Source organism: Podarcis erhardii (assembly GCF_964252035.2).
Source record: "Podarcis erhardii genome assembly, chromosome: 10".
Taxonomy (NCBI): domain Eukaryota; kingdom Metazoa; phylum Chordata; class Lepidosauria; order Squamata; family Lacertidae; genus Podarcis; species Podarcis erhardii.
In genome coordinates, this window is record NC_138500.1 from 48,099,003 (window position 1) to 48,126,818 (window position 27,816).

The 27,816-nt window shown below is 42.9% G+C and overlaps 1 protein-coding gene across 4 annotated transcripts in view; it reads right to left on the reverse strand.

The window, feature by feature from the left end:
• The window catches only part of USP15 (ubiquitin specific peptidase 15), a 55,648-nt gene extending 45,707 nt beyond the window's left edge, over positions 1-9,941 (reverse strand). For 2 of the 4 annotated variants that reach the window (XM_081877859.1, XM_081877858.1), the window contains exons 1-3: positions 9,752-9,940; positions 1,373-1,500; positions 690-820 (exon numbers count right to left, since the gene is read on the reverse strand). In XM_081877859.1, coding sequence (XP_081733985.1) covers positions 690-820; positions 1,373-1,500; positions 9,752-9,840 — 348 coding nt within the window. In that variant the 5' untranslated portion in view covers positions 9,841-9,940. Of the gene's footprint in view, positions 1-689; positions 821-1,372; positions 1,501-9,751 lie in introns of all 4 variants that reach the window. The other 2 variants (XM_081877857.1, XM_081877860.1) reach the window with 2 other exon arrangements.
• Positions 9,942-27,816: the final 17,875 nt, after the last annotated feature.

The window sequence follows — 27,816 nt, forward strand, 5'->3', positions numbered from 1 at the left end:
GATACAGGAAAGTGAATGGTATGTCCAAGTTCCAGCAGAGTCTAATAATTCTCATTTTTAAAAATGCATCACCTGTAAATATTTCAGTACACAATGTATTTTTGCTATTAGCACAAAATGCTTCATACAGTTGTGTGTCCAAAATCTAAGTACAAAGTCAAGGTATATGATTAGAACAGACTTAAGCAGAACCCAAAATTAAGCAATTCATGCAGTTAACAGTGCTGCAGTTGAAACAGTTATCACTATAAAACTGAAACAATATTTACCTAATTTAATGCTTATCTACATGGTTTGGGTTAGAACTTGCCTTGCTATGCCAAAGCAAGGACAAATTTCTACCCTACTCACAGAACTGTCAGGAGAAGTTAACAGAAATATTTTATCATTAACCAGGCCAGAAGTAACTAGGGCTGTACTAGGTTGGTGAAATAATAAATAAGATGATAAGAGTTGTCTCATCAATGTTTTGTTCTCATGCTTAAAAAAAATGAATGTATCATTAACACTGAGTAAGAAATGAAGCCATTAATACTGATTAATGCCAGGACTCAATACTAGTTAACTTGCAAAAACCATGACATGATATGGACATATTCAAATTACTCCTACGCATTTAACTGGTAGCACTGTAAGCGGAGCATTTCAAGCGCAAGTATAGATATTTCAGTATTCAATGTAAGAAGTACCTTGCGTGCAATTGGTTCCTGGCCATCCATAAGAGTATACCAGCTAACCAGCTTGTTCCAGCCTTCAGTTGGTAAAAGAATGTAGTCCAGCTCATCAATGAGATGTTCCTTGAGAGACTGACAGTCCCCATCTATGAGGAAATGTTTACATATTTAGGGATGGCAATATTTAGATGTCACAGTTGCTGTTTCTAAATTGTTCTTATTAAAAGATTTTCTTGGGTAACAAAAGTATTTAACACATTCTCTAATACAAAGGGACTGAAGATCACAAGTGATCAAGTTCGAGACAACTGAAATGCATTTATAAACTAACAACATATTCCCTGGTGGAATAAAGGGTGATTGCCAATATCAAACAAGAGAAATCCCCTCAGGCAATATATTTCCCCCTCCTCTACTCTTCCATGCTCTTCCCTAGCAGATTTGGGGAGCACATGAGGGGTTGTGGGGAGAAGGGGAAATCTGTGTCACAAACAATATTGATTCCACTAGTGGACAGACATTGTTGGATATCATCCAATCTGAACTACTGTATTTGAAAATGTTAATTTGTAAGAAGAAATTCCCAGATATTCTGGAACCTAAGAATGACAGGGTGAGATAACTGCAATAATATGCAATATTTATAATTCATATACATCAGGTTCCTGCTTTCTTTTTTAATACTCAACAGTAATTACCTTTGAGAAGTCCAGAATTGTCAATAGGACCAGGATAAACATTCTGATCTCCCATCTGATATTTGTCCCAGCTGTCAAATCCAACATACTTTTTCCACTGTTTGAACCAGCGGCTATCCACTAAATACCTTTAAAAGGAGGAAAATATACATATGAAAGATCAAAGTCTCAACCAATGATGCAATTGGCTGGCTTTTTATTGTATTTATATTTTGAGTAGTACTTTGGAGAATTTTCCAAAATACAGACACAACACACCTGCAGAGCTGCTTCCAGCATGAAGATTAAGACTGCTTTGACTAAATATGTATTATTACAGGAAAGAATGCAACCAACCATTCAGAAACTGCATTTACACAAATCTACTGAGACATACATCTTAAGAGACTATTAATTGAGTTTATTACCAACAAGTAATCTGATGACTCTTATTAAAAAAACCTTCAGAAAGAGATATTCACATTCATGTCCCTTACCATAATTAAATTATCAGTAAATGCTAGAATATTAAAATAAACATGAAATCAAACCAGAAGAAATGATTTTCCACTTCCATCCCTAACTTTTAAAATATGCCTGTCTATAGCAGATAACTGGGGCTTGTTCTTAACAGTGTTAATAACAGATGCCTGCTTAGCAATCTTGTTTTAAACCTCTCTACATCATATCAGAAAGCACAGATGAACAGTATTGCATAAGGCAGGCTTCCTTAACCTCGGCCCTCCAGATGTTTTTGAGACTACAATTCCCATCATCCCTGACCACTGGTCCTGCTAGCTAGGGATCATGGGCGTTGTAGGCCAAAAACACCTGGAGGGTCGAGGTGGAGGAAGCCTGGCATAATACCTCCTCTAAGTAATCAACATCATATTTTTAATTGTAGTTCATGAGCACCCACCGTGGACAACCATCAGACCAATAATTCCCAAGAGAACAGAACTATGCAATCAAAGTGAAGACCAGAAAATTGTAGAAAGAAAAGGACTGTAGACTGCATGCAAATATGCATAGGATTGCATTGTAAATTGTATTTTATAAAGAGTGCCAGCCTTTATAGAATACATTGTATACTCAACATTCCTACGGATGGAAGAGACTCTACCCATTCTCATGAAGTGTAACAAATACTTAATCTCATCAGATCACAAACATGTGAGCATAAATGATTCAGATACAGCCAAAGCTTTGGTTGAAATAGTCAAAGAAACATTTTCATCCTAGACTTCAAGCTGCTAACTAAACAATTTAACCCGCTATAAAAACCTATTGACTACACTCCTACACTGTTTTGAAACACAACACAGTTCAGTTCATTTTGCTCTGTGAAACGCATAGTTTACATTTTAGATGCTTATTTTTAAAAATAATTAAACCAGCCTGATCAAAAGGCAGCATTAAGTAGTGCTTATTCCTTTGTTGAAGCTTTCTTCTCAAATGTATATTAATGTCCTTGGGAAAAACTGCTTTATGAAGTGGGGGGGGGGGGCTGTTCAACAAACTTATCTGTAATCGCTGGGATATTATTCTAGCACAGGAGTGGATTCTAACTGCCGTGTGTTCCAGTACATATTGATAGCAACAATCAACAACCAAATTTGTGTGATAAGGAAAAAGAAAGCATAGACCATTTATTTCTCTACTTCACATCTGTGCTTGGACATGATTCAGAAAGTACACATTACTTTAATATCAGTTGACTATACCTCAAATTCATAGTAAGGATACCGAAATCACTTCTGTACTTTTTGCCGTTGTGAATGTGCATTCTCTATGGCTTTCATAAGCCTTTCAGTGAAGACAGAAGCGGCAACAGTTTGATATTTTTAACTATTACAGCTGGGTTCGTAGACAAAGAAAGCAGAGAAACTGACCAGCATATTCTCCCTGCCAATATGTTTACATTTACAGCATACCCCATCTCATGGTCATGGGGTAGATAATAACCATTAAGCTGCCTTATGCGGAGTCAGACCAGTAGTCTATCTAATGCCCAATACCATCAATTCTGACTGGCAATGGCTTTGCAAGGTCACTGGCATGGGTTTCCCCTATCACCTGTGGCCTGACTATTTAAATGCAAATGTCCAGGATTAAACTTCTGCATGCATCTTTCTAATCAAGCAACAATACATTCTAATGGTGTTCTATTAAGTAAAGATCCCCTTGTTTTTATACACTCATCAAATTTTGGGAGAACCTTAAAAAAACATGCAGAGGACAAGACCTACTTGTGACACTGAAAATGCAATTACAGCGAGCATCTTGGGTAAATTAAATAAAAGAAAATCCAGTAAGAGCTAAGTAAGTTTTAAGAAGCTATTAAATGCCTTTCAACTAGCTAACAGGAAAAATAAAACCAAACACATGAAAGTCACACTCAATCACCTGGGTTCTTTATCATGTGAAATGGCAGGGTAAAAATCTTGGTAACAGCTAACTACATCCCTGAACTACTGGAATTAATTTCTGAACGCATATTTGGCTGAGGATTCTTTACACGCTCACCAGTGACTCTAAGCACACACAAAAAACCCCCTGAAGTGAATCTACCTTTTGTCCTTTGTTTTAAAAATTAGGGATTAATTTTGTGCTTTGGGAAATGGGCTCCAAGAACGAACCACTTAAGGACTATACCATAAGAAATCAATGGTCCACCCTGACTCAGTATTCTGTACAGTGACTGGCAGCTGTTGTCCAGCCCTATTAGGATTCATCGGCTGAAGTTGCCAGGGACTGAGCTATGGACCATGAATGCCCAGCTGCTATGACACACAGCAATAGATACAAAGATTGTATCCTGTGTAAATACTCTATGTGTTAATATCTTTGGCATGCAGTTTGAACTAAAAATACGAAATGAATGGATTTTTATCTTCTTCCCATCATAAATCATATCTAAGTAATTTTTGCAGAAATTCTTCTGGTTTTCTTGTCTTCCGCACCTGATGTTTGGTGCATAGTCCCATACACATAAAAAATGTTTCTAGACAGAAAACAGCGACTGCCACAATCTTCTGCTATTCTAGGAAACACTGTGTGAACATCAAACATGATATAGGAGTCTACTTATGCACAGCCTTGAAGATCGTGCCTAGAGGTGTGATTGCCTAGTAGTAAACACATCTGGATCAGAAGCAAACATAATTATTACACACTAAACTAGTGTCCAGGGATACGGGTGGCGCTGTGGTCTAAACCACTGAGCCTAGGGCTTGCCGATTGGAAGGTGGACGGTTCGAATCCCTGCGACGGGGTGAGCTCCCGTTGTTCAGTCCCAGTTCCTGCCAACCTAGCAGTTCGAAAGCATGTCAAAATGCAAGTAGATAAAAAGAAACTGCTCCGGTGGGAAGGTAAACGGTGTTTCTGTGCGCTGCTCTGGTTTCACCAGAAACCACATGACTCAGAAAACCACATGACTCAGAAAAACTGTCTGCGAACAAACGTCGGCTCCCTCGGCCAGTAAAGCGAGATGAACGCCGCAACCTCAGAGTCGTTCGCGACTGGACTTAACTGTCAGGGGTCCTTTACCCTTTTTAAACTAGTGTCCAACTAGTGGGAGGGTACTTACAAGTTCAAAAAACTATCTCTCTCCCTCCACATTCCTGAACTTAAATGCTAATGTTTCAAAAGGAGACAGAAGGACTTTCATTACCTATTCACTGCCACAGCTCATAACTGGAAGGCTGGAGCTCAGTCTAGATAACTGGGCCTACTGCACCTTGGCTCCCCCCACCCCGTAGCAGCCAGGGCAGCAGTGGGGGGGGGGGAGCAGGGCACTCTCCACATTCTAACTGGGTTTGTAATCCAAGACACCACAACACAAGCAAGGAGCAGGAGCAGCCAGTAGAGTCAGATCCACTTTGTCTTTCTCCTTTACTCTTCCTTAACCATACTAAGCATGGCACACTCACTCTCAAACCCTCCATATGCACAAACATGCGTGCATATATAATTAATTGCAGCAAGCTAATACATGAACAGAGATCATGCTCCTTTCAATGGGCATTTCCCAAACATTGCAGTTATGGTATATTGGGTGAACAAGCCCCATCACTACAATTAAGCTCCTTGTAAATATAACCCTGCCACGATGATGGAACAACATAAAGGTACTTGCAGGATTCTTAAATTAACCGAAGCATGTTACTGTTAACCGGGTCCATTGTTATGAAGCTCATTGCAAGTCTCCTATCTATCTATCTATCTATCTATCTATCTATCAGATGTAATGTGGCAGGTTTAGAGTTTTCAAAAATATTTGAGAAAATATATTTAGTACATAGGAAGGTGCCTTATACTGAATCAGACCATTGGTCCATGGAGCTCATAAATGTCTATACCTGGGGTCACCAGTGGGGTCACCTTGAAGGTGCAGAGTGCTACCCTGCTGCCCACAAAGCCTCCGAACTCCTCCCTCCCCTGCATTCCTCACAGCTGCTTTGGTTATGAGGCAGAAATGGTGATTATCTCCCCTCCCACTTCGAAAGTGCATAGTACCAAAGGAGAAAGTCAGAAATCAACACACTTTACCACTTCTTTTAGCCAGTGTTCGAAACTACCATTGTTCTAGGCGCCCTTTTCACTAGCGCAAACAGTTTCTGAGCTCTGGGTGCAGTACTGCGCCTATGATTTCAGATTAAAACTGCAGAGTAGAAGGAAAGGAGGACCTTTTCCTGCCTCCCCACTTCCAGCTACTCTCTGAAGACTAGAGAAGGTTGGCAATCTCCTTGCCTATGCTGACCGGCAGGAGCTGTCCATAGTTTCGGACAGGTGACTTTCCCCTGGAGATGCTTGGGACTAGAACTGGGAACTGCTGCATGCAAAGCATGTACACTATCTCTGAACTATAGTTCTTCTCTGTGACGAAGTATGTTGTCATACAAATGTTTGAAAAAAGGAATCAGATGTTGAAATCTTCATGCTTAGAATAGGAGAAACTGTGTATAGCTTCTCAAATTACAGCAAACCTCTGAAGTTCAATTCATCTTAAAACAACACAAACATTACTCGTTACTACACTTGCTTACAACTTTCATCGTCAACTCTCTGAGTTTAAGACTGTACCTTCTCATAATACTCCAGTATATAATATATCACAATAATTTAGTGTGAGATTTTATCTGGTAGTACAACCTTAAGCATGTTTATTCTGAAGTAAATCCCACTGAGTTCACTGGGACCAGAATTCTACAAATACAGTTGTTAGGTTGCTTGTGGCAGCCATCAATTCATTATGAAGAAGACAACTAGTGTACCCTACCATAGAAGCTTTTAGTAAGCCATCAGCAATACAATGAAGCAGAGAGTGAGTCTTTCAAAATGGTGCCAAGCCATCAGGTTCAGTTGTATGGAGTGGCAGAAAGAAGATGGTACAAATACTCATATCACCCACCATTCTTCTTCAGGGAGTGGGTATCAAAAGAATGCCTGTGCAGCAGGACAGAAGAAAGGTGAGTCTCACTTCCTATAGCCTACCTATGCCTAGTTAAAATATGTGAATCCCTAAACAGGACTTACTACCTGTCTTAATTTCATGCCGTCATACTTATGGGGCCAGTTTTAGTAGCTAATTAGGGCTGCTGCTATACTATATGCACACCTAGAAAAAAAAGCCCAAATGAAAAGAGTGGGACATATTTCTGAATAAGCGTGCACAAATTGTGTTAAACAATGAAAGGCAGATGAGAACTAGTGTAGTGCAGCATTTAATCCCTTCTCTCAGCCATAAAGTTCTCTGGTGGCCTTGAACCTCTTGTTATCACTCAGTCTACACTCTACACTCTCAGGGTTGCTGAGAGGATAAAATGGGGTGTCTGTGTATGGTGCACTGAGCTCTTGAGGGAAAAAGGGGGAGGCAGATGTGACAATGGACACACTTATTCACCTAGTTGTAGGGTAGTTCATAATTTGTAAAGAATATGCTGCATCTTCATCTCTAGTCTCAACTTCAAAGGAACTCTTCAAAATTATATAGTATGGTTGGGACAGAAATGTGTAACTAAGGTCTCACAGAATTTAATAAGTCTTACTTCTGAGTAAACATGTTTAGAATTGTACTGTAAAATTTATTCAGTGACCTGAAAATGCTTTACATATACTCTGTCAGCAATTCTCACATCAGCTCTTTAAGGTAGGCCAACACAGTTGTGATTTTGCAGGATGATTACTGAGAGAGTAGCAGCTTGTGGCTGAGATGAGATAATGTAATTCAAGTCAAGTTCAGACATCATGCTTCCACTCCAACTAACTATGCTTCCCCAGCTTGGGAAGATACTTTCTGGTTTATTAAACCAGATTACTGTGATTTGGAAACCATAATTTAATGCTGCCTATAACCCTGGCTTGCAAATCACAATAAACCTGTGCTGTGTGTAGGCAGGACTTAGAGAACAATTTCCAGCTCAGACATAATGGGAAACTGATTTGGCAAGCCAGGAAGTCTCCTCTAAAGCAGAGTGAAAAAAGAGGAAGAGGAAACAGGGGGAATGCTCAAGCTTGTTCCCAGTTCCCAGTAGCAACAGTGCATTTGAACTGGGCCTTAACATGTAGGAAACTTCAGACTTCAGGGTGCAATGACAGACATAGAAAACAAATGAGAAATAGGTTAAGTGTTTAATTGCTACACACCTGTATTTGACAAGACTCAAGCCCACTTGCTTCTTCTATGGTAACATAAATTATAGTTGAACAAACCCAATGAATTGGTATAATTAACCCTGCAACCCTAAAACCTATCAGCAGGGAGTAATAAAGCAACCCTAACCCCGATCACTGGAAGGGGTTAGGATGTGATAGTGGTGTCACTCCACGCGATTCCATAACCATGGAAGTTGCTGCTGTACTCTCTGAAAGAACAGAAGCAAAGGAGTAGCGGCAGAGTTGGGCTGGACAAAGGCCCACTGGATTCCAGTTACTGATCATAGGCCTGTTTGCTGTAATAGCAAGGAGCTGGCACAGTAAAATCAACATTTTCACTTACATACACCCCCTGCCTTGCGCTTTGGCCAGCAAGAGAAGCTCCACTGCACCATTCAGCCCTGGCATTTCTGACTAGCAGTTAGGATCGCTCTCTAAGCCCCATATAAGACAGTGGTACTTATTTCTGAGTAAACATGCATCGGACTGTACTTTAACAAGTTTCAAACAACTTATGAAAAATCAGGCTGACTGACACACCTGACAGCCTCCATGCAGTCACCCTTGTGCTTGCTGCCTAAATAGGATTCACAAGGTGCAGCTGTTTGTATGAACTGTCACTGCGTGATACATGTTACTGCCATGACACAAGTAGTCACAACAGCCCATTTATGAAATATTCACATATCCAGGCCACAATCCCACTGGCAGTTCTGCATGCTCCAAGATAACACAGTGGCTGCTGGATGCACAAAGTTATCCTCACTCTCCAAAATCCAAGAATTTCCCCATGGCCCAGGATTAACTTCTCTTTTAATAGAGGGGTGGGTGGGGGGAAACATGTGTGCATAATTGATCTGTTTAGTCACATCTTACTCCAAAAATACCAAAACGTTCTTCAAGATTCAGCACAATTAAGCCAGGAGGTAGCAAGATCCATTTCCCAGGTATTTCAGCTAGTACTGCACCAGAAGAAAAAACATAAAACAATGATACGGTTTGCAGATAAATACAATCTACAGGGATGGTGGAGAGGAAAAGAAAGGAACGTTGTGGAAGAAACCAGGCGAGGTGAAACCCTAAAGGAAATCCAGAAGTGACAAGCAACAGTCAGGCAGAAAAGACAAGGCCTTGCAATATGTAAGCTTTCTGGGGGAAAGCCTATGCTGTGGATGAGAAACCTTAACCCAGGAAACAGTCACACTCGATCACTGGTTGCCTTCAATACACAGAAAAAAATAGGGTGTGTGTGTGTGTGTGGTTTTTTGTGTGTGGTAGTTTTCCGGCCGATTGAAACAATAGGAGAAAACACCTGGGAGAAGAAGTGCCTGCAATTGAAAGCCGGCTGGACCGGCTCGCCTCTTCCTCTCGCAGGTGAGAGAGGGAAGCAGCACCTTGGCACAAACCTTGCCTCTCCAGAACCTGTCATGGGAAAGATGCGCGGAGGGGCGGGGGGGGGGGCCGGACGGCTGTGAGCGCCTGGCCCCGCCTTGGCGCCACCTGCGAGGCAAGGTGAGCCCCTTCCTCGATGGGGATGCCGCTCCCAGCGCATTTTGGGGGGGTGGTGATGGTGGGGGGGGGGCGGAGAGGAAGGGCGGCGGGCTGCTGCCGCCTCCCACCCCCCAAGAAAAAGAGGTGGGCGAGGCAGGCAGGATCCGCCCGCACCTGTCACTCAGAAGGGCCCCTCACCAGCCTCTCCCCCTCCTCGGCCTCCCCCTCCCCCCTCCCCTCCCTGCCCCTCACCAGGTGTCGCCCTTGCGGAGCGCCGTCTTGAGCAGCGCCGCGATGTCCGAGCGCTGGGTCTCCAGGTCCGCCGCGCCTCCCTCCGCCATGTCCCCCAGCCCCGCGGCGCCGGCGGCGGCAGCAGCTGCGAAAGTGACGGCGGCGGGAGAGGCGGCGGCGGCAGCGGCGGTGACAGGAGCGGCGGCGGCGGCGGCGGCAGGAGCGGGCCGCGCTGCATGCTGGGAGTGACGCCGCGCGGCGACCGGGGAAACGCCCTCCACGACCCCCTCCCACTTCGGCAACCCCATCGGCAGAAGCAGCGCGGGGGGAGAGAGGAGAGAAAGGGACGCAGGGAAAGAGCGGGGGAAGGTTGCGGAGAGGGAAAGGACGGCGCCTCTGGGACGCGAGCGCCACCGGGCGGGCGGGAGGCCTGCGGCAGCGGAGAGAATGCGAAGAGGAGCGGGGCTGTGTGGGACGAGGGGGGGGGGGAAGAGTCTTCGCCAATCGGGCGGCTCGGACTACAACTCCCATCAGCCCCAAGCCTCCGGGCTGATGGGAGTTGTAGTCTGGAGGAATGTGTCGGGCGAGGGGTCGGGGAAAAAGGCTGGCCTAAAGCTGCTGATGGATGTGATGATGCCGAAGCCGCTGCGGTGGGATCTTTAGCGTAATATGCGGGGTACTCTTGCAGCCCCCGCTAGCAGCAGGAGGCATATCTTGCCGTAGAATCACAGGATTGTAGAATGGGAAGGGACCCCCAAGGGTCATCTAGTCCAACCCCGTTGGAATGCAGGAATCTCAGTGTTGCCTGCAGAATCGGGTGCTGTTCATTCTTAATTTTAAGCCGATAATAATGATAACTTAAGGTGGCTTCATACGGTGATATCTGCGCGGCATGTGCATTTTAATAAAACGTAGACGCGGGTGGCGCTGTGGGTTAAACCAAAGAGCCTAGGACTTGCTGATCAGAAGGTCGGCGGTTCGAATCTCCCTGTTACATGGGATCAATTCCAATCTGTTACCTCCGAGGATGTGGACAGGCTGCTTGGACAAGTGAAACCGACCACCTGTCTCCTTGATCCTTGCCCATCCTGGCTGATAAAAGCAAGCCGGGACGGGCTGGGCGATAGGCTCTGCAGGGTGGTGAATGCTTCCCTCTGTGAGGGAGCCTTCCCAGACCTGCTGGAAGAAGCGGTCATTAAACCGCTTCTTAAAAAAACATCTTTAGACCCAGCCAATTTGGCCAACTATCGCCCAGTCTCAAATTTACCATTCTTGGGCAAGGTGATTGAGCGGGTGGTTGCCAAACAACTCCAAGCACACTTGGAGGATGCAGACCATTTGGATCCCTTCCAATCGGGATTCAGGCCTCACCATGGGACTGAAACTGCCTTGGTCGTGCTGGTTGATGATCTCCGGCGGGCTAGGGACAAAGGTGAGAGCTGTTTCCTAGTTCTGCTGGATCTCTCAGCGGCCTTTGACACCATCGACCATAACATCCTTCTGGACCGTCTAGAGGGGCTAGGAGCTGGGGGCACTGTTATATGGTGGTTCCGCTCCTTTCTCCTGGGCCGTGTCCAGAAAGTGGTGGTGGGGGATGAGTGTTCAGACCCCTGGGCTCTCACCTGTGGGGTGCAGTGGCGTAGCGTGGGTTGTCAGCACCCGGGGCAAGGCAAGTAATTTGCGCCCCCTAACCCGTGGATTTGCGCCCCCTAACCCGTGGATTTGCCCTAACCCCAGATGTTGCGCCCGGTGCGGCCGGCCCCCCCTGCACCCCCCACGCTACGCCACTGGTGGGGTGCCTCAGGGTTCTGTCCTCTCCCCCATGCTTCTTAATATCTATATGAAGCCGCTGGGAGAGATCATCAGGGGGTTTGGACTGGGTGTTCATCAGTATGCGGATGACACCGAGCTCTACCTCTCCTTTAAATCAGAACCAGTGAAGGCAGTGAAGGTCCTGTGTGAGTGTCTGGAGGCGGTTGGAAGATGGATGGCAGCTAACAGATTGAGGTTGAATCCTGACAAGACAGAAGTACTGTTTTGGGGGGACAGGAGGCGGGCAGGTGTGGGGGATTCCCTGGTCCTGGATGGGGTAACTGTGCCCCTGAAGGACCAGGTGCACAGCCTGGGAGTCATTTTGGACTCACAGCTGTCCATGGAGGCACAGGTTAATTCTGTGTCCAGGGCAGCTGTCTACCAGCTCCACCTGGTACGCAGGCTAAGACCCTACCTGCCCTCGGACTGTCTTGCCAGAGTGATGCATGCTCTGGTTATCTCCCGCTTGGACTACTGCAACGCGCTCTACGTGGGGCTACCTTTGAAGGTGACCCAGAAACTGCAATTAATCCAGAATGCGGCAGCTAGACTGGTGACTGGGAGTGGCCGCCGGGACCACATAACACCGGTTCTGAGAGATCTGCATTGGCTCCCAGTACGTTTCCGAGCACAATTCAAAGTGTTGGTGCTGACCTTTAAAGCCCTAAACGGCCTCAGTCCTGTATACCTGAAGGAGTGTCTCCACCCCCATCGTTCAGCCCGGACACAGATCTAGCGCCGAGAGCCTTCTGGTGATTCCCTCATTGCGAGAAGTAAGGTTACAGGGAACCAGGCAGAGGGCCTTCTCGGTAGTGGCGCCCACCCTGTGGAATGCCCTCCCAGGAGATGTCAAAGCAATAAAAAACAATTTTACTTTTAAAAGACAACTGAAGGCAGCCCTCTTTAGGGAAGTTTTTAATGTCTGATGCTGTACTGTTTTTAATATTCAGTTGGAAGCCGCCCAGAGTGGCTGGGGAAACCCAGCCAAATGGGTGGGGTATAAATAATAAATTATTATTATTATTATTATTATTATTATTATTATTATTATTATATACAGTTTCAGCCTGATTCCGTCCATGTTTACGCAGAAGTAAGTCCCACTGGGATGCAGGTGGCGCTGTGGGTTAAACCACAGAGGCTCTTGATCAGCGGTTCGAATCCACGATGGGGTGAGCTCCCGTTGCTTGGTCCCTGCTCCTGCCAACCTAGCAGTTTGAAAGCATGAAGTGCAAGTAGATAAATAGGTACCGCTCCAGTGGGAAGGTAAACGGCGTTTCCGTGCGCTGCTCTGGTTCGTCAGAAGTGGCTTAGTCATGCTGGCCACATGACCCGGAAGCTGTACACCGGCTCCCTCGGCCAATAAAGCGAGATGAGCGCCGCAACCCCAGAGTCAGTCACAACTGGACCTAACGGTCAGGGGTCCCTTTACCTTTGTCCCACTAGTCAATAGGACTTGTTCCTAAGTGCACATAGGATTACAGTGTAAGAAGAGCACAGGCTAGAAAAGCTAGAAACCTCTTCAGAAACTACTGCCCTTTTGCATAATCCAGCTGGACCAAATCTGTTTCCTTCTCCTTTCCTGGCTTCTTGAGATAGATTGCTGTGCGCCAAGCAGTACCTCAAGGAGATGCAAGTTTCGTACCCAGCTTCCTGTGCCCGACACTTTCTTCCCTGCCCTATCATGCTCTAAGTTGGAGGATAATTGAAAACCGCAGGGCTGGAATAACTGCAAGCGCAAACGACTAGCAATAATGTGGCCTGGCTTCAACTAGGTATTTAATCATAGGCAAACCCCACTCCACTACTGATCAGTCACAGCTCTGTTTTCTCATTCTGTTTATAGCTGTTGGTGCATAATCGTTTTGCATTAGTTGCACAATCTATTCTCCAAACACACCTAGTAAAATACAAATATATGAAATCACCTATATTCTGCTTTTCTTCCATCGTGGAATTTAAGGCACAGCACATGAGATGCCCACAAGGTACAGATGCTGACCATAGTTGGAGCTGCTTAGGTTCAGCAAAGTGACCTGCATTATGTGACCAAAGACCCATGCCCTGAGATACAAAGCACAAAATGTTTTGATTGGGAGTGCATTTTGCAGGAACTGAACCAGGGTTTGTGTTCCTTTGGGGGAAATGATGCATGGCGGAGTTTGCAGTTGAAATATGATTTATTTGCACATATTTGCGTCAGAGAAGGAAAACTCCGATCCTAAACCTCTGCTGCCTTGCGGGATATCTTCAGGAGAAGAAAAGGCTAAGGTGTAAACCCTACACAAATCCAGAGTAGAATCCCTAAGATGGTTGGGTAGTGTCTTGAACACCTCCTTCCTGCAATTCCTACAGCCAAGCTGGTGCCAAATGTATTGATCTGCTTCCCTTTGGTCCACATCAGCCAGTTTTGTCGTCTGGCCAACCCAGGTTTAAGCCCCACTGAGATCACTTCGAAACTGCAGCAAAAGCAACGTGGGAGGCAGCAGTTACAAGTTACCGGTCTCTGCAGCCACAGCAGCTGCTGTGATTCTCCAGTGGCTTGACTTCATCTCTGGAGACGCATTCCACTGTCTCCTGAGACAGACAGATGCCAGCAACACTTTACACCAGAAGCTTTCAATGGAGAGGGATTTCACAGCATCCACATCTCAGAAGGAGCCTATTCTTCACAGCAGGCCAGCCTTGGATTCCCTCTCTCCCAGCCTGCCTTCAGCCAGTTCTCCAAGATGCTTCTTGGCTTCACAGCTGCTCCCCAATCTCAGCATTTCAAAAGGACACACTTTTCCTGTGTAATGGACCAGGATTTTTCTCATATTTGGATTCTCCATCTTGTTATGCATATACCCTTCATCTTCTAATGCCCTCCTTCCGTTCTCCCTGCTACCTGTTGTTGCAGTTATGATTTTCTGGGTTATTTGATCCATAAATGTTTTCCTGCCCTTATCTCTTAAGGCTCCTCAATCTTCTCCTGTGCAATGGCAAACACGGAGATGATTCATAGGTGTGCTGCTGTGGCTGCGCTCAAACCTTTCCCCTTGTGCAGCCAGCTACCACTGCACAATATCGCTTCCAGGCAGCTTGTCAGGAGCTTGGCCTTCTCTCGATTAGGACCCAGGCAGAGACACATGCCCGACTGGCATGTTCCTTCCCTCCTGGTCGATCATTCTGGAGCTTCAGTTTCCTGCTTGGCAGGGGGTTGGACTCGATGGCCCTTGTGGTCTCTTCCAACTCTATGATTCTATGATTCAAAAGCTTACTTCTGCCCGAACATCACAGCGACTGATGCCAACAGACGTTGGCACAATTAGGGATCCGCAGAGTCTTCGCAGCTTGCGTAACAGTCCTCAGCAACTCAGCATTTTGGCTAATCTACTTTATTTACATATAAACACACATGGAGCACTGCAACATGGCTCCCTCTTTCTTTAGCATCAGACAGCAAAGAGAAAAAGAACAAAGGACAATAGTCCCACTCCATGGAACATAGTAACACAAACATCCTGTCTCCGTCACTTCCCACTCTGTGGAGTCAAAACATACACCATCATGTGAAAGACAACAATCCCATGACTGCAATCACGGAGCAGGAATTCTAACAATGTTTACCTCAAGCCAGACTGGCCAGACCTGCAAATAGGGGGTGGCACCAGCCACGGCTGATTTCCCCACATTTTAGTTTAAGAAGTAGAAAACTTTCAAGTTTAGAGCAACAGTTTAAAGTAGCATTTTGTTTTAAGGTTTTCTACCTGCTGTGCTAAAGCATCATGGCCACAAGCAGTCTTCAAGACCATATCGCCCAGAATAACTCTTCCTCAGAGCAAGGGGAGAGAAGAGCTCTGGTGCAGCAACGAAAATGATTTTAAACTGGGAATGAAGGAAGTGGGGTGGTAGCAAATTCCTCCCGGCCAGTTCCTCACTGGGCCTGTGTGGGGCCCTCCAAAGCACGGGGCTTAGGATAAGCACCCCAATTCACCAGGCCATCGGCAGAACTGTACTAAAAAGGTAAAGGGACCCCTGACCATTAGGTTGAGTTGTGACGAACTCTGGGGTTGTGGCGCACATCTTGCTTTATTGGCCGAGGGAGCCAGCATACAGCTTCTGGGTCATGTGGCCAGCATGACTAAGCCTCTTCTGGCGAACCAGAGCAGCGCACGGAAACGCCGTTTACCTTCCCGACGGAGCAATACCTATTTATCTACTTGCACTTTGACATGCTTTCGAACTGCTAGGTTGGCAGGAGCAGGGACCGAGCAACGGGAGCTCACCCTGTCGTGGGGATTCGAACCGCCGACCTTCTGATCGGCAAGTCCCAGGCTCTGTGGTTTAATCCACAGCGCCACCTGCATCCCTGTACTTACTTTGCAGAAATTAGAATTGCATGAGCTCCTGTACTGATGTTCTCATCTGGCAAATGCTGAAGGGTCAGCACCTGCTTCTCACCTATTCTGTGTTTGGCAGGAGGAATCTGCAGGCATCTGCACTGAGCTCCATCTCAGTTGCCATATGGAAAAGAGCTTAGTGCAGGTGGCCCTGATGAGTTCCTCTTTCAAAGCACAGGCTGCTAGGGATTTGCTTTAAGCCAGGAATCAGACCCTGGTTTCCTAACCTCATAAGAAAGTTGAGATGAAACTGCAGCCTCTCAGTTTGGACATGGCAACAAAGTGTGATTTAAACCAGGGGTGAGGAATATTTTTGGTGCCATTTGCCAAATCTGCCAAGTGGGCAGGGCTTCTGACTTATCAATTATGTGATGCCACATAGCATAATTGTTAGGTGGACAGCTTTGTTTATATCAGAAACCACTAATGCTTTTTCTGCAAAAGGAAAATATCACTAAGCTTGGGAAAAGAAAGGTAATTTGGTTGCAGGTTGTTGTAAGCCTTATGAAAAGCAAACACAAGAAAGGAATGGAGTGGCTACGTGGTCTTCCTTAGAAGCAAACAACTTCCTTTATTCTTCTACTCTTTTTCTGTAGTCTATAAAGAACGAGTGACTAACTGCGTGGGCTATATCAGATAACAATTGGGTCTAATTAGTGTGAGTATTAAGATATTCTTCCTTAATGGATGCCAGACAAAAGCTATTATAGATGCTATATTCATAGACTGCACTATTAGAATAGAAAATATTGATTTTCATTTTTGCCATATAGCAGAAGAGAATGGAAAAGCTGATAACGTCAGAGCTGTCCCCCTCTTTTAACTGTGTGTGATCTTATCTTCCCAAACACTAGCTGTAATTAAATTTTGTAGAATATGTTCATTCACGTTGCCTCTGAAACGTAAGAGAAAGGATGAATTCAGATATTCACTGAAATCAGCCCTGCTGGTTTGGATTGTTGGTTTGGAGGGGTCTTTAGTGCTCTTCTGGGAAATTTGTGTGGCCAGGAGAGCTATTTTTGATCAGAGTTCAACAGGTACTAGAGTCTGTTACATCTGTACCTTAAAGTGATAAGTTAAATGTACGTAAAATGCTGCATTTGAATGCATTGTATTTGGAATGTTGTAAAGAGAAGTTTACCATAAAAGAGGTTCCACTCTGGATGAAAACAGAAAGCTGGTGTTTTGTTTTTTTTCCATTTCAGTTAAGTAAACTACTGAATTCAGTGGAGATATTATTCCCAAAATAAGTGGGGTTAGGATTGCAGCCTTAATGACTCAAATATGCTTAAAACTGAGTTGCAAATGTGCTATAGAAATGCTCAGTTTGCAAATCAAGTGGATTTTGACAGTTCCTGATTTTCAAATAGCATTTTTGCCTGTTAGGTAGACACACTAGTATATAGAATGAGGCTCCGTATATGTAACTTCAGAGAACACTGTCTTCTGAAGCCTGGTTCTCATAAATAGCACATGAGGAGCGAAATCTCTTTCTGGACTGCAGTGTCGGCTCTCATGGTTGAATGTCAGAGGCCAGGTCAAAGGATTCTGGCAGACTCCTTTCTCTTTCTCTCTCTTTGCTAACATTTCTAACTCTATGGATGAATTTGCTGCTTCCTTGCTCGGAAGGCCATTTCAACCCAGTGACGCCCCAAGTTCAGTCTTGAAGTGGTAGCAGTCCAAAGACAGGTTTTTCTCTTTTATAAGAAATAATATTTAGGTAATAGACTGGTATGCCAAACTGGTATGCTGGGGGAAAGTGGCCCTTCAATAAGCAGCCTCAATCACCATTGGGTCTTTTCCTTTTCTCCCAGCTCTAGTGATACACTCGTGTTGATTTATCTTTTATTTGTTGATGATGGATTAACAGTGGAACCAGATATGTTTCTCAGCGTTTTCTGTTTCTGATAGCATTTGTGAAACCTGGATTACTAACTATGCCAATAAGGAAAGCATCTTGATAACTAAAACCAGAGTAATTTTGAGATGAGTAGGATGGTTAAGGTGGGACCTGCAATGTCGAACTGTTTTATTTAGTATGCAAGGCATAATGGGCACAACTCTAGGCTCTGTTCCATGGAGCCTAAATTGCTGTTTTATCTTTTGTTTTGATCAATTTTTTCCAAATGGGGCCCTCATTATCATAACAACAACAACAACAACAAATTTATTATTTATACCCCACCCATCTGGCTGGGTTTCCCCAGCCACTCTGGGTGGCTTTCAACCACATATTAAAAACACAATGCAGCATCAAACATTAAAAAATTCCCTAAACAGGACCGCCTTCAGGTGTCTTTTAAAATTAAGATAGTTGCTTATTTCCTTTACATCTGATGGGAGGGCGTTCCACAGGGCGGGCGCCACTACTGAGAAGGCCCTCTGCCTGGTTCCCTGTAACTTTGCTTCTCACAGTGAGGGAACCGCCAGAAGGCCCTCGATGCTGGACCTCAGTGTCCAGGCTGAACGATGGGGGTGGAGACGCTCCACTATCAGAACTCCTTCTATGTCTTCTCTCATCCTCTATAGTAAAATATGTCTGTAGCAGAATAAAATATGTAGGACTCCCCGCCCAGGAAAAAAAAAGAGAGAATCTTCCCATCTGCTTAGTTATATAATTCCTATTTACTGATGATATGATGAAAGTCTTGCAGCAATATTCTTACATGACCTAACCAAAGGCAAATGCCGCCATGCCAATGGATAACCACTTGGGGGCAGCAACGGTCCAACTATTGTAAACTGCAGCTATAGATAAGGCAAATAAAAGTTGGGCAGGGTTTTTTTGTTGTTGTTTATTGTTTATTACTGTAACATGATAGGGATTGAACTGCAGGAGAGGTATAGGGCAATGTTCCTTAGTCAGCTTCTCACTTAGTGTGCATTCCGTATGGGATACATAACAAATTTACTGAGGTTTTGCCCAGGCAGATGGTCACCAGTTATGTTGTTATATGGAGAAGTGTTTGATTTACTGTGCAATATGTTTAATTAAAGCTGAAGATGGATCAGTAAACAATGATAATGAAGAAACTGAAGTTAGATTAAGATAAACACTTAATATACCCCCATTAGGCCATTTTTTTTACTTGTTTCCCCACCTTGTTCCATTTCTCTCTACCGAGCTTGCTTGTCACTATACATATTCGTCTTGCTAGTCATTGTTAATATTTATTTCATTTCATTTGAATACCCTGCACTTTCATATAAAATATCACAAGGTGGTATGCAGCCTAACCCCATCGCTAGTAACAACCAATGTGTTTCTGAAATATACTCAGAGTCAAGCGTGGATTTCATGCTCTTTATTCAGCTCATAGTGGTGAGGAGGATTGGAAGTTGCCCCACAATATCAGCTTTATATACATTATTTACACAATGGGCCGCACATGATTGGCTAATTCCGGGATTCTCCTGTAGGCCAATCAGGTTGTGGATTCACTTCCACCTGGAGCTGGATTGGTTGGCTCCTGCGGACCAATCATACTGCTGCATTGTTCTAGGACCAATCAGACTGCTGCATTCTGAATCCTATTGTTCTAGGACCAATCAGACTGCTGCATTCTGAATCCTATTGTTTTAGGACCAATCAGACTGCTGCATTTTGGATCCTATTCAACTCAGTACATAACAGTTTCCAATGCTGAACCATGTCCTCATGGCGTTATCTCAAATACATATGCATCCTTAGTCAAGCTATCAATGCTTTTGCTTGGGGTAAAGACACCAAAGGCCCTCCCCCGTGTTTACAAAAGCATCAATGCCCCCCCCCCCCCCGTGTTTACAAAAGCAGAAACGAATCTGACACACATGAAGCTGTGCTGATGGGAAAAGCTAGGGGTGCAAGCAAACTGTGAAATGCACCTGAGGGCAAAAAAACTTAATTCTAAGGAGATAATTATGAACACACCCTGGCAAAGCTCATATCTCTAAGGAAACATTATTCGCACTGTGCCGTTATTGATGATTAACTTCAGATGGATTGAGTCCTGTGATGGTTCAAGAATGCTGTCTGATGAAAAATAAACAAGCAATGGCAGAAGAGTCACAGGTCTGTCTTCGCTTCTGCTGCTTCTCTCCCCCCCTCGGCCCCCCAAAACCATTTTGCCGTGGTTTCTGCAGCAACGTTTGGGGGAGAGGGTTTGATCAAGGCCAAATTTCCCCTGGGATGCCAGAACAGAGGTTAAAGGGAAAAGGAGGTGTTGGGGGGCTGTGATGCCTATAACAATATTAGATGAATAACCTCTATTGTGTAGGTTATGAAGTTTGAAAATGTGTAACATAGTTTGTGAGAATTATGCCTACATGAATAGTTATGTTTTAACATAAGATCACTTTAAATGTTTTTTCTTGGGGGGGGGGGAAGAACCTCTTTGGCATTTGGACCAAAGAAACAAAAGCCCTTATAATTCTTAACTTTCTGAGTTCATTTCCAGGCGCACAGAGGCAAACGTTTGCATTTTTTTGAGCTTTCTACTTGTTATAGGGAACGTCACAAATGATGTACTAACACATGTTTAGATTCCACTTGGACATCAACATATCATCAGAATGATCTCCCAAATATGTCCATGTCTAGATATAATATGGAAGATACCCACTACAAACAAACTGGTTTTACTATTAATTGCCTCCACCAAGAAAACTCTACCAAGGATTTGTATTTGCATCCTTTCCTTCCTCCAAGATGCACACTTAAGTAGGAAAGTGGCAGAGGGAGAGGTGCATTTTTGCATAAGGCCACTTAGGGAAGTTTTTTTTACTTGAAAAGGATTTGAACTCAGATCTTCCCAGCTATGTGTCCATGTCCTGTCTTACTCTGGCTCTTACTCTAGCCACTTCTCAGATTTAAAATTCCTGAAAACGGAAGTGAGCCATACTCGTTAAAATAGTTTAAGCAGTTCTGTGTGGAGCTCTTTGAAAATAATTTCCGTGTTAATTACAATCCTAGCTGCAATCTTATAACAAAGATGTTGTGAAGATTACTTTAAAAAAATGTATGGGAAGTGTTTCAAACATACTGAACTAAAGGGAAATATCAATGCTAAGCATTACTATTTTCTGTTTCATCTGCTGCTTCTGATTTTCTGTCTAAAGAATTAAGGCCTGCTTTAATAGTATAGTATTCATTTTGCTTGCATATTTGTTTTGTTAGGGTTTCCCTCCTCGCTCTGTTTAATGTGTTCTTTTCATGTTTACTTTTGTTGTTGTTAATGACTTTTCATTGTTTACATTTCCAATGTACTGATGGGTTCTGTACTCTTGGCCCATTACTTTTCATTTTTTCCTGGCACATCTGCTGTAGCCAGATGGCATTGGGTTGCCTTTATGTAGCTGGAATAAGCCCAGAAGTGGATGGAAATTTAATCTGAAGACTTTGTTAAAAACATAAACAGAAAATATTTCCTGTTCTGAGAACTTAACTATGTGGACTCTAGAGTTCAAATCTAGGCAGTTTCTAGGTTTTTCTTTTTTTTATGCCTTATGTCTTCTGTCAGTTGCCAGCTGCCCAACTGGATTTTTTTTTAAAAAAAAAAAACTCCTCCAGAACAAATTACCGTCCTGTACCCAGATATAACATTTATTTGAAACAGCAGCGTAGTGGTGTATAATTCCAGATATTAAGGTTAATCCAATATATTGTAGTATTCCTAATACACTTGCAAATGTTAAGTCTTCTCCAAATAGTTAATGCAAACATTTAAACTGCCGACTCCATCAGTAAGGCTATCCTTGCAGGTATCTTGATAGTGAAGTAACGGCTCAATTCATCATTAATCTGCAAGTCTGCATTGTAGCTGCATCTGTAACAAATTTGGTTTGTTCAACAGCTTTTTGAAATGCAACCCTCTAATGTATCCAACTTAGTTTATTAGGGCATTTGATCAATGCAACTAACTTGGCACAAACCCAACTTTTCCAATTTAAGGGGATTGTATTGTCCGCATCCTCTATGAATATTCTTATACGGATACAACATAACAATCCCATGCAGTTTCATAATTTTGTTTTTATAATAATAATAATAATAATAATTTATTATTTGTACCCCGCCCATCTGGCTGGGTTTCCCCAGCCACTCTGGGCGGCTTCCATAAAAACCAGAAATACACTAAAATATCACAGATTAAAAACTTCCCTGAACAATAAAAAAGCAAACCAACGTTTTTTTCCCTTTTAGGTTAAGCACACCGCAGTCCAAACCCCCAGATCTGCTGGGATGGTGATGTTAGGATCCAGACGACCTTGGGTTGTCCTAGCTGAGCCAGGGTTAGGTAAAGGTAAAGGTAAAGGGTAAAAGGGACCACAAAAACACGCTGTATAAAATAAATACACACCTTAAGCAGTGTGCATACTGCAATGGGCTCCTTTAGGGTTGAAGAGTGGGGGGTAGAAATTTATTGATATATTTTGCGTGCTATACGTATCTGTCTAACAATACAAGTTATTTGCTGTTTATGTACCAACTCACTGTGTGAATGAGTCTCTGCCACATGGCTTGTTGCCATGTCACTGTGTGTGTTTTAGAAAGGAAAAAAAGCCACTGGCCCAGTTACCTCTGCACTAGTGATGCTTTATTGCTTTATATCATCTATAGGTTTTGTTACACGGTTAATTAAATAACTTGAAGACTCTCACAAAGAATATTGTTTAGTTGCAGTGTTTTTCTACTTGAAAGTCTTGTGCCATTTTGGAAGATAACTTTCTTTTGCGGTGTTGGGGATACACAGTTGCGTATTTAAGCAACCAGTCACCTGGTTTGAGTAAACTTGAGTCCCCTTTTGCCAATAAGGAAAATCATCCAGAACTATTTCGGAATGCAAATGCCCATTGTTTTTCCTGAAAGGGTGAACGTTGCCCCTTTGCTAATTCTCTTGACACACCCAGCTTGGAGTATTTAAAGATGATCACCTACCTGTTAATATTGTTAATCAAATTATGCTTTAGGATGAGGGTACTAGACAACATCCTTGCTGAAACTAATTTCAAATCCCACCCCTTCATCCTGGGGTGAGGATTGCAATTACTGTTTTTGGGTTCAGTGGAAAGTGATAGCGTCAGGGTATACATCCATTTGTAATTATCATTATTGTGCTCCTCAGGTACTCTCAGAGCATCATCAAACATGAACACCAGTAATAATGTTTATAACAGCATTTTAAGGCAGCAGGTAATGCTTCCTTATGAATACATATGAGCTCATAAATATGTATTATTCCGATTTATATTCTGGGCTGAAACATAGAGGGTTAAGAGCAAAAACATGCTCTACTTTCTCTCTCTCTCTTCCCTCTGTCTTATTTACTATATTCATGGTCACTAAATATATTAAATGCTGTGATCCTCCCCAGACCTTTAGGATATGAAATAATAAAGATCTGAACAAGTAAGTAAACAGATAATGCAGAAACTGGATTGCATCAGTAAATAAATGCACAAATTGTTTCATAGGAGAACACTAAGTGTCTCTTTCTATAGGAAACTAATCTGCATCATTTCATGTTCGGGCATAATTAGTTGTGCCAGGATGTTGATGGAGATCCACATTCAATTGCACATTTGACGGGGTTTCCATTAAAAAGCCGTGCAGTGCAGATAGATGTGGATTCATATATGTATCCGATTTATGACTTTGTGTTCTGATCCAGAAAGTTGTATCTGCTTATGTGCATGGGTCTTCTTAGCTGGATTGGGCTTGAAACTTTTCAGCGATTCTTTGTTTGAGAACACCATTGTAATGGGATGGAGTTACCTGGCTCCTTATGATCTGACAACTTTTTAATAATAATAAAAAAAGAATCCACCAGGATTTGTGAAGCCTGTGTCTAAAATGACACTTTACAGATTACAAAAATGGTATCTGGAGAGATAATAAATGGTACCATGAATCTCCACAGTGAAAACTAATCCTTCTTGTTGATGAGTTATCATGTCTTCTTACACAATTTCTTCCTGCTGAAAGAGTCTTAAGAAACACTCATTTCCTTTCTGCTAACCATTTTAATTGCTTTGTCTAAGTCCTTGCAAGCGCAGGATCACTTTTTTCTCCCTTTGTTTGCTTAATTATAGAATGGAAGTGCTGCCAAAGTAATTTATAATTAAATACACGGCAACGATGACTTCTTTTAAGAATTCCCTTGTGAGGAAGAATTGAGGAGCTAAAAGTTAAATTTAAATTGACAGTGTACAAATGTTTTTATAACAACTTAAGATGTTGAATTTGAAATTTGAGATTTATGAACCACATTTAAGTACATTCATGGCATCGCAGCATCTCATTCACATTTGCTTATTGAAGACTGACTTTGGGGATGATTCTGCGAGATACTAAAGACTGAGACGCAGCAGCTCATGGAATTAAGGCTGCCATCCTAACCCCACTTACTTGGGAGTAAGAGCCATTTAATTCAGTTAGGCTTACTTCTGAGTAGATGCATATAGCACTGTGTGGCAGGAATTCAGCTTGAGAATAAGTCACAATTGCATCTCTACTAGAGCTGGACCTGTTTTCAGAGTTACTGCTAATGTAACTTCTAGGAGAGGCAAATCCCCAACTGTAGTTCTAGCCTGTTGGCACTACAGAAACAACTACAGTGGTACCTCGGGTTACATACACTTCAGGTTACATACTCTGCTAACCCAGAAATAGTACCTCAGGTTAAGAATTTTGCTTCAGGATGAGAACAGAAATCGGGCTCCGGCGGCGCGGCGGCAGCAGGAGGCCCTATTAGCTAAAGTGGTGCTTCAGGTTAAGAACAGTTTCAGGTTGAGAACGGACCTCCAGAACGAATTAAGTACTTAACCTGAGGTACCACTGTACTACCTTATGCTACAGTTGCCATATTTCAAAAAGTAAAATTCCTGGCACCCGCAAAGAAACCCACCCAAATTGTTAAGGTTTTCTTTGGTGAAACCTACCCCCAAAATAGTTATTTTAAGTTTTTTTTGAGCTGTTTCTGATGTTTTTTCGGCAAAATAAGCTTAACTATAGAAAATACATTTTGGAGGTTTAAATCAATACAGTGGTACCTCGGGTTACATACGCTTCAGGTTACATATGCTTCAGGTTACAGACTCTGCTAACCCAGAAATATTACCTTGGGTTAAGAACTTTGCTTCAGGATGAGAACAGAAAAATCGCGCAGCAGCGGTGCAGCGGCAGCAGGAGGCCCCATTAGCTAAAGTGGTGCTTCAGGTTAAGAACAGACCTCCAGAACGAATTAAGTTCTTAACCCGAGGTACCACTGTAATTAAATACTAGATCTTATTTCAACTGCCGCCACTAAAAACCTTCAAGTTTTTGCTGTCACCTGACATATTGCAAGCCTACCTTATGCCAGTATTGTCTGATAATAATGATGATAGGGGATGGGTGTTACTGAGGAGCTCAGACCTGCTGTCAATTTAAGTTTGCTCCTAGCCTTTTTTTTTTTTTGCTTCTGAACCTTCCCACATTGCCTGGGAACAGTATTCAAAGCCAAAAGCTGATGAGCACAGCGTAAGAAAGCTACAGCTGGTAATTTGCAGTTAATATTTCAAGGCGGTATGCAACATAGGAAAATAAAACAAATAAAAGTATCCATAGAAAAACATCATTAAAAACACTGATAAATACTGATTGGTTAAAAAGAAAAAGTCATATTACGAAGGCCTGTCTAAACAGGATAGTTTTCAAAAGACATCTGAAGGGAGGGAGGGTTGGCTCCTCTATTGGAACCTCTATTGGTAGGGAGTTTCACAGGGCAGGATCTGTCCCTAGTGAAGGCCAACCAAACTTCAGGGGTGTGGAGAACCAGCAGGAACCATAAGGAATCAGACAGTCCTTATTGGTCAGTTAGAAACTCTCCCCAAGTATGTAAAAGGAACTTGGGAACTCTGGAACACGCAAATGCTTTTTTCTATAACCCATTTAAACCATCCTAATTTGGTCATCTCTTGTGGTGCTGATGAAGGAAGCAACATTACCAAGACACATTAGCATAATTTAATATTAGACTTACTCAGCAGAAACTGCAGTCGGTACTCATACGGCACACCTTCGCACTCCTAACTTGCGGCAGAACAATTGGATCCGACCGCTGGGAAAGATGTGGAGGAACTCCAGTTGACCAGGCAGATCCATCTGGCAAGCTGAACTGTCTCCACAAAGAAGCATTTTCAGGGTTCTCCTCCATGCGGTGTTCATGGCATTTGAACTGACTGCTTAGAAAAGCAACAATGAGGGTGTGTCAAACATAGTCAATATAAAATGCAATCTGTACTTAAAATTACTGTGAACAAGCGAATTTATATTTTACTTTAGGAAAGAATGGGTTTTTATTTTACTGCTGGAAAGGCCTTGCAGGTGAATTCTAATATGCTTTTTCTGAAATGGCAGCTCTGTGTTTTAGTGTTTTGAGAGAATATATCATATCCTCTTCATTCTATTTGTTCTAGCATTGCACTTCCATTTTTCTTATGAAAATGATTAAGGTGAGAATTGTGTCTACCATGACTATCTATTTTTGTTCCCCTTTGAAGAAATACATCAAGACTCAAAGTATAGAATGCACTGGGATGAAAAAAATATTAATTCAAATCTAGTGGCAGAAGCAGACTAGTACTCTTATTTACTCCACACACACACACACACACACACACACCACCAGCAACCTGTTATTTCCTTTTCTGATTGAGGTGAAATTTACAGAGTGGTTCAGATGTGGATAGTTATAATAAGAAGTTGCCACACCAATTGTGTTATGTTCTACAAAAAGTTGAACTAAGAAAGCACCAGTCTCTCTTTGAAAAGTAGAAACCTAAGACTAGGAGAAAGACCAAAGAGAAAATGGGAAGAAACTTTTAAAATTATTTTATTTTGCAAGAACTTTGGAATATCAGTCATATTGCATTTAACCGTGCTAAGTCCAGACCTGCAGACAAATGCTATTCATTTCTGTTTTGTGAGCTGTTGGTTCATATTGCTTTCAATGTATTTGTATAATTTGTTCCTGCTTATTCTGTTTTTTTCCAGAATTAGTGAGTGCTGCTTTGTAGTGGTTGAGAGAATGAGCTATGATGTGGAAATATCCCTGTGTTTGGTTCTCTGCTCGACTATTAAACAATTGAGTGGATTGAGCTGCCATCTCTCATCAGTATCCCTTCTTCTGAACATGGGAATAATACTGCCTCACCATACATGGTTGTTGTGGAGGTAACTAAGATAAGATAAAGTATGTGAAGTGGTTTGACCACTTAGGAAATAAGGCAATTTGTGTTTACACATACAGTGGTATAAAACAAAACAAATTCCTTCCAGTAGCACCTTAAAGACCAACTAAGTCAGTTCTTGGTATGAGCTTTCGTGTGCATGCACACTTCTTCAGATACCAAAACAAATTCCTTCCAGTAGCACCTTAAAGACCAACTAAGTCAGTTCTTGGTATGAGTATGCACACGAAAGCTCATACCAAGAACTGACTTAGTTGGTCTTTAAGGTGCTACTGGAAGGAATTTGTTTTGTTTTGACTATGGCAGACCAACACGGCTACCTATCTGTATACAGTGGTATGTGTAAGAATTAAGAATTAAGTTAAGAACTTAATTCGTTCTGGAGATCTGTTCTTAACCTGAAACTGTTCTTAACCTGAAGCACCACTTTAGCTAATGGGGCCTCCTGCTGCTGCTGCGCCGCTGGAGCACGATTTCTGTTCTCATCCTGAAGCAAAGTTCTTAACCTGAGGTACTATTTCTGGGTTAGCAGAGTCTGTAACCTGAAGCGTATGTAACATGAAGCGTATGTAACCTGAGGTTCCACTGTACAGTGGTATCTTGGGTTAAGAACTTAATTTGTTCTGGAGGTCCGTTCCTAACCTGAAACTGTTCTTAACCTGAGGTATACCACTTTAGCTA